Source organism: Orussus abietinus, unplaced genomic scaffold (genome assembly GCF_000612105.2).
Source record: "Orussus abietinus isolate OABI.00-Male unplaced genomic scaffold, Oabi_2.0 scaffold35, whole genome shotgun sequence".
Classification (NCBI taxonomy): Eukaryota; Metazoa; Arthropoda; class Insecta; order Hymenoptera; family Orussidae; genus Orussus; species Orussus abietinus.
The window spans coordinates 505283-519732 of record NW_019394237.1 but is presented as its reverse complement, the minus strand read 5'-3'; the positions used below and the strand labels follow the sequence as shown (position 1 = coordinate 519732).

The 14450-nt window shown below is 44.5% G+C and overlaps 1 protein-coding gene across 5 annotated transcripts; it reads right to left on the bottom strand.

The window, feature by feature from the left end:
• Window positions 1-4719: 4719 nt before the first annotated feature.
• LOC105695152 (RING finger protein unkempt) lies at window positions 4720-12966 on the bottom strand. 5 transcript variants are annotated; one of them, XM_012416485.2, is made up of 11 exons: window positions 12825-12966; window positions 11521-11928; window positions 10833-11255; window positions 10314-10537; window positions 9308-9450; window positions 9050-9229; window positions 8727-8916; window positions 8359-8630; window positions 8081-8290; window positions 7654-7974; window positions 4720-7384 (listed from the first exon to the last, which is right to left on the bottom strand). In XM_012416485.2, the coding sequence occupies exons 2-11, from the start codon at window positions 11757-11759 to the stop codon at window positions 7226-7228; spliced, it is 2361 nt and encodes a 786-aa protein (XP_012271908.1). In that variant the 5' UTR covers window positions 11760-11928; window positions 12825-12966; the 3' UTR covers window positions 4720-7225. The 5 variants fall into 5 exon arrangements, with proteins under 5 accessions (XP_012271908.1, XP_012271909.1, XP_012271911.1 ...); XM_012416486.2 differs by having other exon boundaries at window positions 9308-9438; XM_012416488.2 differs by having other exon boundaries at window positions 9308-9438; window positions 10335-10537.
• Between the last annotated feature and the right edge of the window lie 1484 nt (window positions 12967-14450).

The following is a 14450-nucleotide window of genomic DNA, read 5'->3' as shown; positions in this document are numbered from 1 at the left end:
TAAATTATGACAGTGCTCGGACAGACCGACAATCTCTGATCTGAATGTATATATNCACAATTATGGGCACATATAGTGTAACAGGATCCATGCCCATGGATTTTATATTGCTATTCTTGTCGAAAATTTCTCTAGAATTCTATTTTATTCTGCACAATATACCCCCGTGAACGTCAAATCCACCAAAACCGCGACGTCTTTGGTACCCTCTCCGCGTGCCCATCCCTTCGTCGTTCATTATCGGAATATTTTCACATCTCGCCATTTTCGAAAACCCATCAAAACACTTTTTCACAAATCCATCGATTGTGCTAGACGTCACGGCTTCTCCTCTCAATACAATCCACCGGCGTTCCTCTTTTTTGTCCCCTGCTACTTACTTTCCCCCCATTTTCTTCTTTTCTTATGTTCACATTTGTTTTACCTTCTCTTTACTAACAAGTTACAAAAACGTTAAATAATAATTATATCCGTAGTCTTTCGAAATTGCTTTAACCGAGGGACACAGAAGGGGGGAGGGAGGGAAATTCGATAATGCGCTCCTACCTAGAATATAACATACTCTACGCATTAATAGAGATAATATATATATAATATATAATATTTAATGTCTATTTATAATTTTATATATATATATATGTATACGTGTACATACACCCGTGTCTCTGTATGTATACCCACGTGCACATACACGTACACGTATATATCCTTAAAGAAGAAACTTTTACTCTCCGCCGAGTCAGACCTAAGTCCTCTAGGTTGTCAGCAATCGCTATTGCGTTTTCCTTCCGTTCTTTCCTTCTTCTTCCCCTCTCCTTCTGTTTATCCTTAACTTGTCTAACGCTCCGGCGAGATGTCACCGCCCTGGGGGGGCCAGAGATATGAAACGACTGAGATAAAACGCTAACGGGAGGAATTGATAATAAGAAAGACAAAGAAAAATGAAGGAGGAAACCGAGTGCTGGTAAAACAGAAGAGGAGAAAAAACAAAACAAAAAAGCCGCGAGAAAGACTCCCCGCGAATCGTCCTGGCGATCCTCGAGCCGCGACTCCTCGCGAGCTCCTCTTCATTCTCTTTCGTTTCTTCTTTCCTTTAAATTATTTATTCTCTTTGTCATTGAAAGTCCTAGTAATTTGTACTTGTTTTTCTCGAGGACGAGCTCGGGGACATACTCGGCGAAGACCTAACGAATTATTCCCCCCCCCGCGAGAGAGAGAGAGATCTCACGGTTAATTTGGAAAATCGTCCGATTCGAGGATTAATTCTAACGTCAAACAGGCCAACGGTGTAACTAGGGACGCCGTTTAGTACATTCGCTGCTAAATGCGCCGATTGGCATTTTTTTTTCTTTTTGCGAAGGTGGAGGCCCTAAGGAAGGTCGCGAGCCCCCCTTAAATGCCGTTCTCTACGTAAAATTAAAATTATTTATATAAGAAAATGATTTAAAAAGAAAAAAAAAAGAAATGAAATTTCACGCGTGTCAGGACCTTCCGCGGGGTCTCCACATTCGTGGGGTAAAATTATAAATAACTCGATACATTCGATCGGGGAATAGTTTCATAAACAAGAACCCTAGATGCCGTTCTCGCATCGTAAAATTAAAACGTAAACTCTACGTAAAATTAAAATTATTTATATAAGAAAATGATTTAAAAAAAAGAAAATGAAATTTCACGCGTGCCAGGACTTTCCGCGTGGTCTCTCCACATTCGTGGGGTAAAATTATAAATAATTCGATACATTAGATCGGGGAATAGTTTCGTAAACGAGAACTCTAGATGCCGTTTTGGCATCGCCTTAAGGCAACAGAAAGGTTGCCCCCGAGAAGTCAATCGTTTGTGACACTTCTCTCGGAATTGGATGCATAGAGGCATTTCAAATTTTACCACATGAACCTGGAGACCCTGAGCAGAGAATGCAGAAGTAAAAAAGGCTTATAAAGAGAAGAAAGAAAAAAAGACTACACGAGGTACCCTGCGTTAAGGCTTAAACGTTCAAGTGGTGAAGTTCCAAACGATTGGGTACACCTAATTAAATGAAAAGCTTCATAAACAATTGACCCCTCGGGCGGCATTTACAAATCGCCTTAGGGTGGCTTTACATGTAACGACAAATTCACAGCGATTTGTGATCCATACGGTTAAATCGAGTCTGTACATGGATATTAATAATATTAAGGGTGAAACACGTTCTTGCAACATTGCGTTTTGACAAAACCGCGAGAATAGAAATTCAATGCGAAATAAATGCAAATTGAGACTCGATGCGACATGAATACGAATGAAAATAAATGCGAATTGAAGTTGACTGCGATAATAAATGCGAGTAAAAATTCTAGTCGATACATTGTCGATTAAATCATGACATATCGCTACGATTGTTTGTCACATGTGCGACCACCTTAACAAATTGGATCGGACTTTTCGTCCTAGAACCTACGGTCACACACACGCAAGGACACGCATCCGTAATATATCTTAAAAGCGTATGAAAAGTGCTAATTATTCCTAAATTACAGTCACCAGAATATCCGATCTCTAACGCCGACACGAAACACCACGAACGAGAGAGTAAGAGAGACATCCACTAGAGCGGATCCTAGAAAAATGCAGCTTCCTCGTTTCTTTTTCTTGTTTTTTGTTTTTTTTTTTCTTCCACATCGTACAAAAGAAATGCGTGGTAGCGAGAACCTCGGTTGCACGTCGCCGTTTGTTTATTTGGCCCTGATTTAGATTAAAAATGATAATGGAACACCCGGAAGTTGAAGATGAGGATCAATCATGGACGTATATACATATATATATATATGTGCCCATAATTATGAAAGTGGTCTGTCATATATTTTTTGTTTCGAAATTACATTGAATTAATTTCGTTTGAAATAATATGGCGTGAAATAACTGATAACTCATTTTTTTTTTTTATTTTGACTTAGACCACTTTCACAATTATGGGCACATATAGTGTAACAGGATCCATGCCCATGGATTTTATATTGCTATTCTTGTCGAAAATTTCTCTAGAATTCTATTTTATTCTGCACAGTTTGCCTGTAACGATCAATATACGAATGGTCGATTATTATCACGGGCAATAATTACAAAAGGAAAACGGGGACCATTGGATCCAAATTAAGGTGATGTGAAAGTGGCGTCGAGAAGGTTTTGTTTATAAACCTTTTCTCCCAACTCGGTTTACCGAATAGCTTGAAACTCTCCAACGTTAATAGGGAGACCATAAGGAAGGTCCCGAAACTCATGAAATTTCAATTCTTTTTCAAATTTCTTCATAGGTATTTTAAAAGTAGTTTATACAAAATGAAATTTTCCGAGTTTCAGGACTTGCCTTAGGGCCTCCGTATTCACGTTTTAAGGTATGAAACGACTTGAGACACCCAGTTCTATGAAAAGTTTTATGAACGATTGAGCTTTCGGATGCCACTTTCACATCCCCTTAAAAACAAAATAAAACACCTGAGGAAAAAAAAAAGAATAAGAACGATTTAAAATCAAACGCAACCGTGCAACCGGAAGTCCCTTCGGTCTCGCCCGAGGTGCCACCCAACATAATTCCGTCATCCGTTAAATAATACTATTAACTCGTTAGTACTGTAGCTAGGTTAATTAGTTCATTAGTAAATACCTATTACCTAAGACCTAGGATCAATTAATTAATTATTCCGGGTCCGCGATACTCGTTCTCTTGGGAAGGAAAAAAAAAGAGAGAACAAGAAATCAAATAAAATGATAAGGGGGACAAGAAAGGCGTCCCTTTCGACGGTAGTTTACGATCTCTTAAAAAATGGAGGAAAAAAAGAAAATATAATAGAACAAAAACAATGACAATCTTTCGTCGTGCATTCTCAATCCGAGGACGAGCATCGCGAAGCAATTTGAAGAAACTAGCGCTATTACAAAAATTCCTAATTCCGTTATTGCTGCTAAATCGTTATACCGCGTTTACACAGTTTAGTTAGTTAAACTCCTCCATTTTGTATCCTCGCACGGTTAAATATATATATATATTTATGTGTATATATATATATATCATTAATTCAGTAATCTCTTGCAAACGGTGAGCAACCCGAGCGACCAGCTGATCAAATATATAATCGGGACTATTTCGCGCTCCCTCGACATTGACAAAAAAAATGATACAAGAGAGAAAGAGAGAGAGGAAATAGCCTAGATTAAGACGGCGAGGAGGAGAGCGCGAAATCAGTCCGCAAGAGAGAGAGAGAGGGGGGGAGACTATGCTTGTGTACCTTAGATTCAACGAAAATATAAAATCTGTTAATACTCGTTATAGTTATTACTAATTAGCGGATGCGCCACATCCTAATCCTGGTTACATATCTATACATATCGCGACTCGATCTTTATCTCTGTACACTGGTGGACATGAATGGGTCTTCTTGCCTCGGTGGTACTGTATTATCAGGGAAGAGACACGTCATGTCCAGGAGTGTACATATATTTGATAAACCCGTAAATTCGTGCCGGTTAAATGTTAAACATTTTAGTAGACTGTATTTAATTTTTTTAAAGCGACGACTGAACATCTGAACGTCGGGGGAAAATCCTGGATGAGGGGGAATGTATCATTAATCGATGTTAATTTTTCCTACTTGGAATAAATTAGTTTAGATGGAAAGAAAAAAATGGGAAAAAATTCCTGCCGTTTAAATGTTTAACATTTTAGCGGATTATCATTTTTTATTTTTTTTTTTTTAAGCGACGATCGAGGACTTGAACGTCGGGAAAAAATCGTGAACGACGAGGGGATATATATATATCTTATTAATCGATATTTTAATACCCTATTTGTTAAAACTAATTGAAATAAAAAAAAATATATATATTAAAAGGGCACGAATTTATGGGGGCAACCAAACACATGCACTTTCTATAAACTCGAGTGTGCACACCACAGGCAACCGATCTCTTCATGAAATCCGACGAGCTTTTAATTCGTCATCGTACCGGAGAAGACCCCCTAGACTCGTGGCGAACCCGGTAAATAAAAGAAGAAAAAAAATATATATACGATCCTGAGAAAAGTTTCCCCGTCCCGTGTAGGTCTCGACGAGTTTCATTCACCGAAGGCCGATCTCTCGATTTGTCATTGCCATTTTCTTCTCCCCTCGTCTGAATTTTTCTGAAGCCTAACGAGACCCCTCAGGTATTCTAAGGACCTCCCGAGAAATGTCCCCAAGAGTATCGCGAAGGTCGTCTTCCAGGCAGTTCCCGATTTACGAATTTCATCGAGCTTCATCTAAAATCGAAACCCGGGATAATTCACTAACCTTCGTCTCCGCGAATTTCGCGCTTGACAGATTATTTATATCTCAAGTAGTACACGGCGAGTATTGCTCCATTTTAATCTCCGTCAATTCTATCTATCGGAATCGCTTATACTAAAAATCGTACGCGGGGAAATTCACTAGTTATTTATATCCGCAAATTTCTCGCCGGTTGAAATTCTCCTCTAAAAATCGTACGCGGCGAAATTAACTAATTTTCATCCCGACGGATTTCCTTGACCGGAATATCTTTTCTATTCGGATACGACTTACAGGAATTTCTTCATCTCAGATCGTACCGCGGCGAATATCGCTCATTTTCATCCTCGTTAATTCATTCCACATGGAATTCCATTTATCTAAAATCATACGCGGCAAAATTGAGGAATTTCATTCGCCAGAATTCAGACCGGAAATCCTAGAAATTCTCGATTAACGATCGGTCGCTAGGAGCCAATAAATTCGGAAATACGAGAACCACCTGTAAAAGACAGCCCCCGAAGGACGATCAGTCAAGATGGGAAATAAAACGTCGCCTTAAGAGTCAGAATCCTCCCCATAAAAGCCATACCCCTTTTATCCGCCCGTCAAGCCACGTCCTAATTACATTTAGTAATCCCTAAATTCCCTAATTTCTCGAGGGAGCTCTTCAACAACCTCGCGACACTCCAAGGAATCCCCCAAGACTCATCACCGACAGTTTCAAATCTACTCCCCAATTAATCGCCGTGAATTCTCAATTAAACTCTGCGAATGTCCAATTAATCGCCGTGAATTCTCAATTAATCATCGGGAATTCCCGATTAATCGCCACGAATTCCTAACACCAATTCAACCAACCTCGTAACCATGCATTCCCCTACCATCTCCACACAATTAGTACGATTACTCCTAATTCTCCTGTTAATTACCGAACCCGAGGACGACGAGCCCTCGAGTACTCTGTATGATAAATTCCAGTACGAATAATTGTCCGACTCCGTGTCTAAACCGCGCGAGGTCTCCATTAATTTCACCGTTCCTAAATAAAACCGATAAATATCCAAGTGGGAACGAAACGAAGAAAAAAAAAAGAAATTAATAATAATACGCAGCCATGGAGAGGTCGCCCTCGCAGGGCCCTCCCCGGCCGGTACAACAAATAATTAACATTAACGGCGATCGACACATCGGAATTAGAATATACCCAATCGAGGGACCTCGAAAGGTCGAGCAGCTTGGTTTACGAAAATCTAATGCCGACTAATTGCGAGCCACCGAGCCCCGGGGGTTCGATTCTGTATCCTTCGGCGAGAGTATTCATTTCTCGCACAATGATCTCACGTGAATTTATTAGTGCGAATCTCAAAATGGAAAAAAAAAAAACTCAGCCCCGAGTGGTCGATTTTGTATCCCGAGCGAGTCTTCTCGCGCGAGTTCATTCACCCGATTCTGCACCCTGGCCGAGTGGCCTCGCGCTAAGTATCTCGCATCTTCACCAGGGTAAAAGTTACAGGATCGCGGGAGGTCCTCACATTTTCACCGTAAGGATAGAGGATGTTAGGTGATCGCTTTTACCATTTTCACACGATACGAAGTACAGAATCGAGCCCCACGTCTCGGAATTCCCTTCATCCTCGTCGAGAGGGATCGTCAGCGGGCTAGAATGGAGTTCGCGTCGGTAAAGTAGGTTTCGTTCCCCTGCCGGTTAACTTTCCTCCTTGACGGAGTACGAGGGTCTGTCGTACTTCGTCATCGCGAGAGGTTTAAGTACGAAGGAGGAGAGTGCAAAGAGATTGACCGGCGGGAAGGATCAGAGCGGGAGCTGGCGCCTCTTCCGCGGTGTTTCCGCCGTGTCCTGGCGTCGTAGAGGCGTCTTCCCGTCCCTCGATTATTCCGGCGTCTAGGAGTCGACTCGAGGTCGCTCTTCAGGGTGGCTTCGCCTAACTGGTGGAGGCGACCGGTGTCTGGCAATACGGACACTCGCGCTGGCTCGGAGCACAGGTAGAGCACACCACGTAGTGGTTGCAAGGCGACAGGGTCACCGTGCGGTTCTGCTCTTCGCAGACCATGCACTTGGTCGCCGTCTCTCTGTACAGCACCTGAAAAAAGCAAGAAAATATTCAATATTAGTTTTAAGTTCAATTGCATCGGGTGAAGTACAACCTCTTCAGAATGATAGTCACATCACCATTCGGCATCTTTTAACCCGAGAAGTTACATTTCCACCGATATTAAAGTAATCATTGAAGAACCCTACCGTAAAAATGAAAGGTCAAACGATTTTCTTAATTAAATGACAAAAAGGAAAGTCGCCCTCGATGAGGTTAAAAAACGAGCAATTTAAGGTCGTAGAGGAGTCTCGGCGCACCTTCTCCACTTCCTCGAGGTCGGAGCGAAGCTGTGTCTGGATAGACTTCAGGGTCGCTATCGAGAGCGTCCTGAGATCGTTGGTCCTCTTCAGGGCGTGCAGGTAGGGGACGCCGTTAGAGGCCTCGCTTTCCCTGAGGGCCTTAACCTGGATCAGGGCCTCTTCTCTCTGTTGCTCGGCGATGGAGGCTTTCCTCTTGGCCTCCTCGCTCTCCAGCTGCCAGGCGGCGCAAGCCGCCCTGGCCTGGTTTATGCGCTCGTCCCAGGTCGCCAACTGGGCCCGACTCGTCGTCAGCTCTTCCCGGAGTCTCTGTACCTGCAACTGATCGTACCGGTCAGAAAAACCATTATTTATAGGACTCTTCGTGTTCCCAATTCCACGTTAAGCGGTCGTTTCCAGGATGAGGAGGGTCTCTTAAAACGCTAACCTCGGTCAAGGAGCTGGTGTTGCTGGGGCTGATGGAAAAGGCATTGACTAGCGGCGAGGCTGGCAGAGGCTGACCCCGGGACGGCGAGACGCCCTGGCTTGTGAAGTCGAAGAGGCTGCTGTTGAAACCGCTCAGCTTCGAGGCCGAGCTGCTCAGTTGGGAGATGTGCTTCCCGAAGGGGTCTGATACCTGGTTCATGAACGGCATCGTCTGCGAATGGGAAAACTCGTTAAGGATCTCGTGCACCACGCCTCCGGTTAACCGCCGATGAAGCCTACCGATTCCATCGAATCCTGGTGGGAGAATCTCGAGCCGGTTAGGAAACCCGCCGACTGGAGTTGCTGAAGGGGGCTCGAGGTCGAGGGCGAGAAGTTCGAGAGGACCGAACGCTCGGCCATTCCTGGGATGTTCACAGGGGCGGAACTTCCGAGCAACCCGGAACTGGCCAGCCCTGCGGATATCGAGTTGCTGATGGGAGAACTCGTGTCTCGGTGCATCGAGTCCACCAGGCTCAGAGGGTCGTCCAAGTGTAAGTCGTCCAGGGCGTTGCCTAAGGATGCAGGGTTTAAATCAGCGTATAAACGACACCATTCATAATTTATAACTTATAGAGAATTCCCTCCGAAACTTAACCAGGGATACTTACCGACCACGGACTCAACGGTGTCGTTGGGATAAAACGAGCTGGACAGTGGGGACACCTTCGCCAAAGAATGGTTGTTCAAAGCTCCGTTCAGATTGTAAGCTATGTAGAGGGTCTGCTTCCTCTGCGACTTCTCGGCGTTCGTTAGGAGAGGATCGCTCTCAATCGCCAGCATTTGCTTGCGGATTTCACCCTGGAGAAAGAAGAAAGTTGGAATCGAAGATCAAAGGCGACTTCTGTCAACCTCATATTTACAAATCACTATGGGTTTATCGTAACATGTGTAGCCACCTTTATCAAGTTTATCACTGGTTAACAAGACTTACGACTTGCATAAGGGATGAAGGGTTATACAGGATGCCTGCGAGCTTCTGTTGACCGCTGCCACCGCCAATAGCAGAGCCAGAGTTGGCACCGTGCAACTGAGAACCTGGTGCTTTGCTATGGGAGCTGTTGCTTCCGAGGCTGCTGGTGCTGGCTGACTCCGAGACCTCTCCACTGCCGTTCTGCAGATACAATTTGTTAATAAAAATTGCTCTATTATTTATAACATATGTCTCAAGCTCCCTAGGTCAAGAACTTACGCTGCTGTCGCTCAACGGTTTGTCCTTCTCGTGGATGCGCTTATCAGGTGGCAAAGCGTTGCTCAGGAGATCCGCCAGGTTCGTCCCGCAATCTATTGGCACTGCCATGTCCCTCGCCAGGCTCATTTCTTCTGTTGGCAACACTGCTCCATCAGCACACCGTACCAACGTTCGAATATAGATATCAACTTTGAGAAGTAACTTCGATGGGCATATTTCGTTTGGTTCAGACTCTACGATAGGACTAATGGGCTCAGAGGCCACTTCGAAAGGAGTGTTCATGCAATTATCAGCGACCCTTACTCGTATCTCGCTTTTCATCTTACAATAATTTCCTTTCAGGGAATATAAGGAGAGGAAGGGCTGCGAACATACGTCGAAGCAGTGTTCAGTGTCAAATGTATCGAAGAGTCTTGACCTGACCTTTTTTAAAATTAAATGACTTCTTCTAGCCATTTAAAATAACATGGACGTGCCATTTAAGGGATGAATCGTTTATAAAAAAACATTCCCACGAATTAGGAGTACCGAATTGTTTTAAATTTAAATACACAGGCTCTAACGAAGGTTCCGAACACCCATGAAGTTTCACCGTGTATCAACATTCTAAAAACGTATATACAAATTAAAAGGAATAAAATTTCATGGAGGTTATGATCTTCTTTAGGGTCTAAACATTCACGTGGTAAAATTTCAAACGATTTGGTACAGTTTAGAAAAAAAGCTCCACCGAGATAGCTTAGACGTCACATTCATATAACCCGAAAGATTACAAATAAAAAGCGTCTTTCAACATTAAGAGTGAGGTAGGAGTACTGAGCCCAGGATTTCTCATTTGTTCCTCATGCAATGCTTGTTATGAAGTGCCGAAGGGATTGCTCGAAGGAAGTCACTAATAGATCGTAGCGATCGACTGGGATATTAAACGTTCCCCAAGCTCGCTCCTTCGGTGTTCAGCCACGCATGCAACTAGGCACATATTTATTATGTAGTGTTTTTTACGTACGATTGATGAGGGTACACTCACGGTCAACGTGTGCGAACGCACAGAAGACACCACGGGGACAGTAGCCAGCTTGCTGGACATCGTTACACTTTGTCGATTTGTATATCTCAGGGTGGAACTGTTGTTCAGTGCGTGTGTGACAGTACGCACATGCGTCTCCCTGTTCGCAGTTGCCTGGTTCACCCCATTCTTCGCCATGTTTTACATTTGGGCACGGTGTTGATCTAAAAAATAAGAATACAACTTTTTTAAATGAAATCATTTTTTTTCTTCAAACCGAGTTTCTTGTAATCTGTAAACCTACAACTTTTACAGGCACTATTACTCGGCTAGCCTAAAAGTTAATCCTGTTTCCCTAAATTTTTACTTTAAATTTAACATACAGAATGTCTTTTTGACATGAGACTGACGTTTGAAAATGTAGTTGTTCATTAAACTTTGTTTTCGTAATGTATTTTACAGAATAATTTAAAGTGGGATATTCTGTGTTATTTATTAAAGCAGTGTTCAAAGACTCACCGATATTTATACTTGCGAGGGCTGCGCCTCTTGTCTTTGCTATTGTGATACTGTGGACAGGCGTAACCTTGTCTGCATAGCCTGGGAGGTCTCTTGCACGGCTCCGTCTTATAATTCCCAAGGACATAATTCGTGTCCTGCCATTTGGGGTCTTCATTCATGAGGTTCCTCTCTTTGTCAAGAATATTCGGCCCATTTGAGGAGGAGTTAGGATCCGAGTCAGGATTTTCCAGCGCTTGGATCTCCTTGATGTCGTACACCGGAGGGCGCAGGTCGTGGTTCCCGTGAGCGAATGCACAATGTGGACCATTCTTGACACAGAACCCCCGAGTGTCAGTGTCGTGCACGCACATGCACGTTTTATAATACCGCAGATGATAGCGCCTCTCGGTATCACCAGCAGTTCGGTGTAGGAATGGACACCTGCGCATCGATGAAACCAACAATTACCGACCAGAAAATCTGGACCTAAAACCCACTGCAACTCGACCCTCACACCACAATTTCATTGACATTCTCCACCCTGGACATCGAAACCATAACCTCTCTTCCAATTCCCATTTCCCTCTCTACAATACCTGCCTATCAAAAGTATCAAAAGCATCGAACTAACTCCGATGTACCCCGACAACCATAATTAATCCATAAACGAGTAATAAAACAGTAGAGTAAAATGCATTGGACTCACTCGTCTCCATCGGGGCATATGCCAGTGGTCTCGTCATACTTGGTACAGTAATTGTCAGCACTATAGTTAAACGTGCGGTCGCGTTTCCTGACGGGCCTGCGCCTCCTCTGGTTCATAAAATGCCAGTTGAAGCATGTAAAGGGCCGGTGCTGGGTGCACTTGCGCTGTATAAAGAGAGGACATTGTTCCACGCGAAATTCCTTCAAGTATCTGGAATGCGAATCCACAGAGCTACACATTATTCCTGGGTCGGCGGTCCGTGGGTGCTTCGTGCCGCCCGACGGCTCCTCCCCGGGGCCGTTGGCTCGTCCCTTGATGCCACTGGCGAGTCGGTCGTCTCGATCCCGTAGCGCGATGCCGGCCCGTCGGTCGCTACTTACGTATAATGCCTCACTTTTTCCGCCCGAGCTGTCAACAAAGGTTTAGAGTCGGACTTCATCTTGGACACACAACACTGGCGGCGCGCGTACCCTTACGAGTGTACGTGCACGTACGCGCCTCCCCTACCACGCAACAACGACGCACGCACGCACCACATAAAGAGCTAACCTCTTTATCGGCACTCCGCCTGCCCCTCTCGGAAAACTAGTTCGCCATCTCGCTCACTCTCACATCTCCTGCCCTCTCCCCTCTCTTTCTGTCTAAAGGAACGCGCTACCCGTAAAGTTCCAGCTTCCGCCACGGGTGACGCAACGATCGCTCCCAGCCCGCCTCATCCGATACCCCCATCCATCTCCCGAGAGACCGGTCTCCCGCGTCCCCTCTCACTTAATCCCACACAATAAGACAAAGAAGCAATGACACGCGCGGTTACCCTCCCCGCGCCTAACCTGTCCATTTCGAGATCGTTCCCCGCGTAACCCGTTAATTCATGGTTAACCTCATGAGATCCATCGCGACTGAACGGCACTCGGACGATCGGAACAAGTACCTGAGAGTATTCCTATGTTTCTCTATGTTTTTTGTGGGATTTCAGGGGTTTGCTTCGCTCTCCCTCCTTTCCATTCATGGTTAGGCTGGAGAGAGAGAGGAAAGGTGCCGCCAGTCTCCTGGCACGCGAACCGAGGGATTTGATTGGCTGAACGTTGCCGCGCATCCGACTGCGCAGCGTCGCTAGCCAATCCCGAAGCCGCCTCCGCCCCACGTGACCCGCCCAGGTTTCAAGGTCATCGATGTTTTGGAGACGACGTAAACACGAGAGACGAAATCGAACGCGGGGCCGAGTGACGGGTTCCCGGGACGCTCTCCTCCCACCCGATCGGCCGGTCGCGAGACCGAGGAGATGGGATCGCAGGTTTACATACCGACCAACCGGTGGCGCTTTCGCTGTCCTGGCTCGCCGAGATCGACCGCACGCTTCTTTCTCTCCCGCGCTCTTAGGGCCGTGATCGATGAGTCGTCCTCCGTTGCCGGTGCGCGATTGAGGGCCCTGCCGCGAGCGGCCGCGTTCCGAATTCGCTCGACGCAACTCCGGCCGCGCCGCCGCCATTCGCAAACAAGACACAAGATGGCCGCCCGGCTCTCCAGGAAACTATCGGGCGCCGGTAACGCAGCACGCGATTACCGACCACCGGTGACCGGGTTCCACCGCGACGTGACAGATGGCGCCACCGTTCAACTCCACAGGCTGCGCGAAAAAATTCGACTTTTAAATATCTCGAAGATCGGCGCCATATTTAAAAACCAAGCGCAAAACCGAAAATCCCGTTTAAAGGACCGTGGAAATGTCATGCAAAGGCAAGTATGTTTGAAATGCAACGTAATAACCGAGTAAATACGTAACGTAAGAGAAATAACGTAACGAGCGAGTGGATACGTTACAAATGTCCATATTATGGCAACGAGACGCGGGACTTTGTCGACTGTTACGATTTTGCGCGCGACTTCTCGTGGTTTATTTGCGTATACAAAACGTAATCAACGAATTACACGGCGACAACGCAAGTGCGGATTAATAGTTAGGCGGTTCCTAGAAACGCAAGGTATAAATACGTAATAACGCGAGGGTGCGGAATTATATGTATACGAGTGACAAGAACCGAGTAGGCGGCTAATCGATAATTTAATCGTTAATTAATAATTAATCGTCAACGCCGCGATCTCGAGGATCCTTGCGAAATGGAAGACTCGAGATCGTTTATCATCCAGAAGGGAGACACATGATCGCTTCCTTTTTATTTCGTTTCGTCTCTTTTCCGTCTCCTTTATCATGGCGATTTCTTGTTCACGGTGTTAAAGTGATATAAAAGGGTCATTCTATATATATATATACATGTATACATATATGTATAATATTTATAAAATTTTTCTCTTGGAGAAAAGTTTTATAAATATTTTAACGTTATATATATGTAATGATCCTTTTATATCACCTTAACAGAATATTCGATTTTTCACCGTGATGTCCACTAACAAAGCGCCGTCTCTTTGGGAACATTTGCATATCGAATGCGAGTCTCCTTGCGAGAGCGATCAGCTCCTTTACGTTCATATATATATATATTTAAATATTTATATTTATATATCTGCGGCAAAGTGCGAAGGGAAAAGTCGAGGCCGAGTTTCGCCTCGACAGGAGTCCCTTCAATACACTTTGCCGTTTTATAACAATACCTGGTTGGCCCTAAACTACGTCGGATTATTCTTGTCGCGGTGATGCACGACAATTGATTAAATAATTGAACGATCGAAATCGGTGATGAACCTGTATAAATGATAAGCCCTTAAATGAGGCAACAACGGTAAAATTGATCAAACAATGGATTTTAATCACAGTTGGCTTAATTTTTGCCGGCAACGTGAATTTCATCGATTCAAGATTAACTAATCATAGTTAAGAATAACTTTTTTTATGTTACGGAATTTCACATTAATCACGATTGGTGATATCAGCCCTAAGAGTTCTCTTATCGGGGAGGTTCAAACCGAGA

Coding starts and splice junctions, on each gene's coding strand:
- LOC105695152 (XM_012416485.2), bottom strand. CDS start 11,759: ATGTGTAGCTCTGTGGATTCGCATTCCAGATACTTGAAGGAATTTCGC. Junction 9,451..10,313: donor TGAGTGTACCCTCATCAATC/GTACGTAAAAAA, acceptor CTGATGGAGCAG/TGTTGCCAACAGAAGAAATG. Junction 8,631..8,726: donor CACCGTTGAGTCCGTGGTCG/GTAAGTATCCCT, acceptor CTGCATCCTTAG/GCAACGCCCTGGACGACTTA.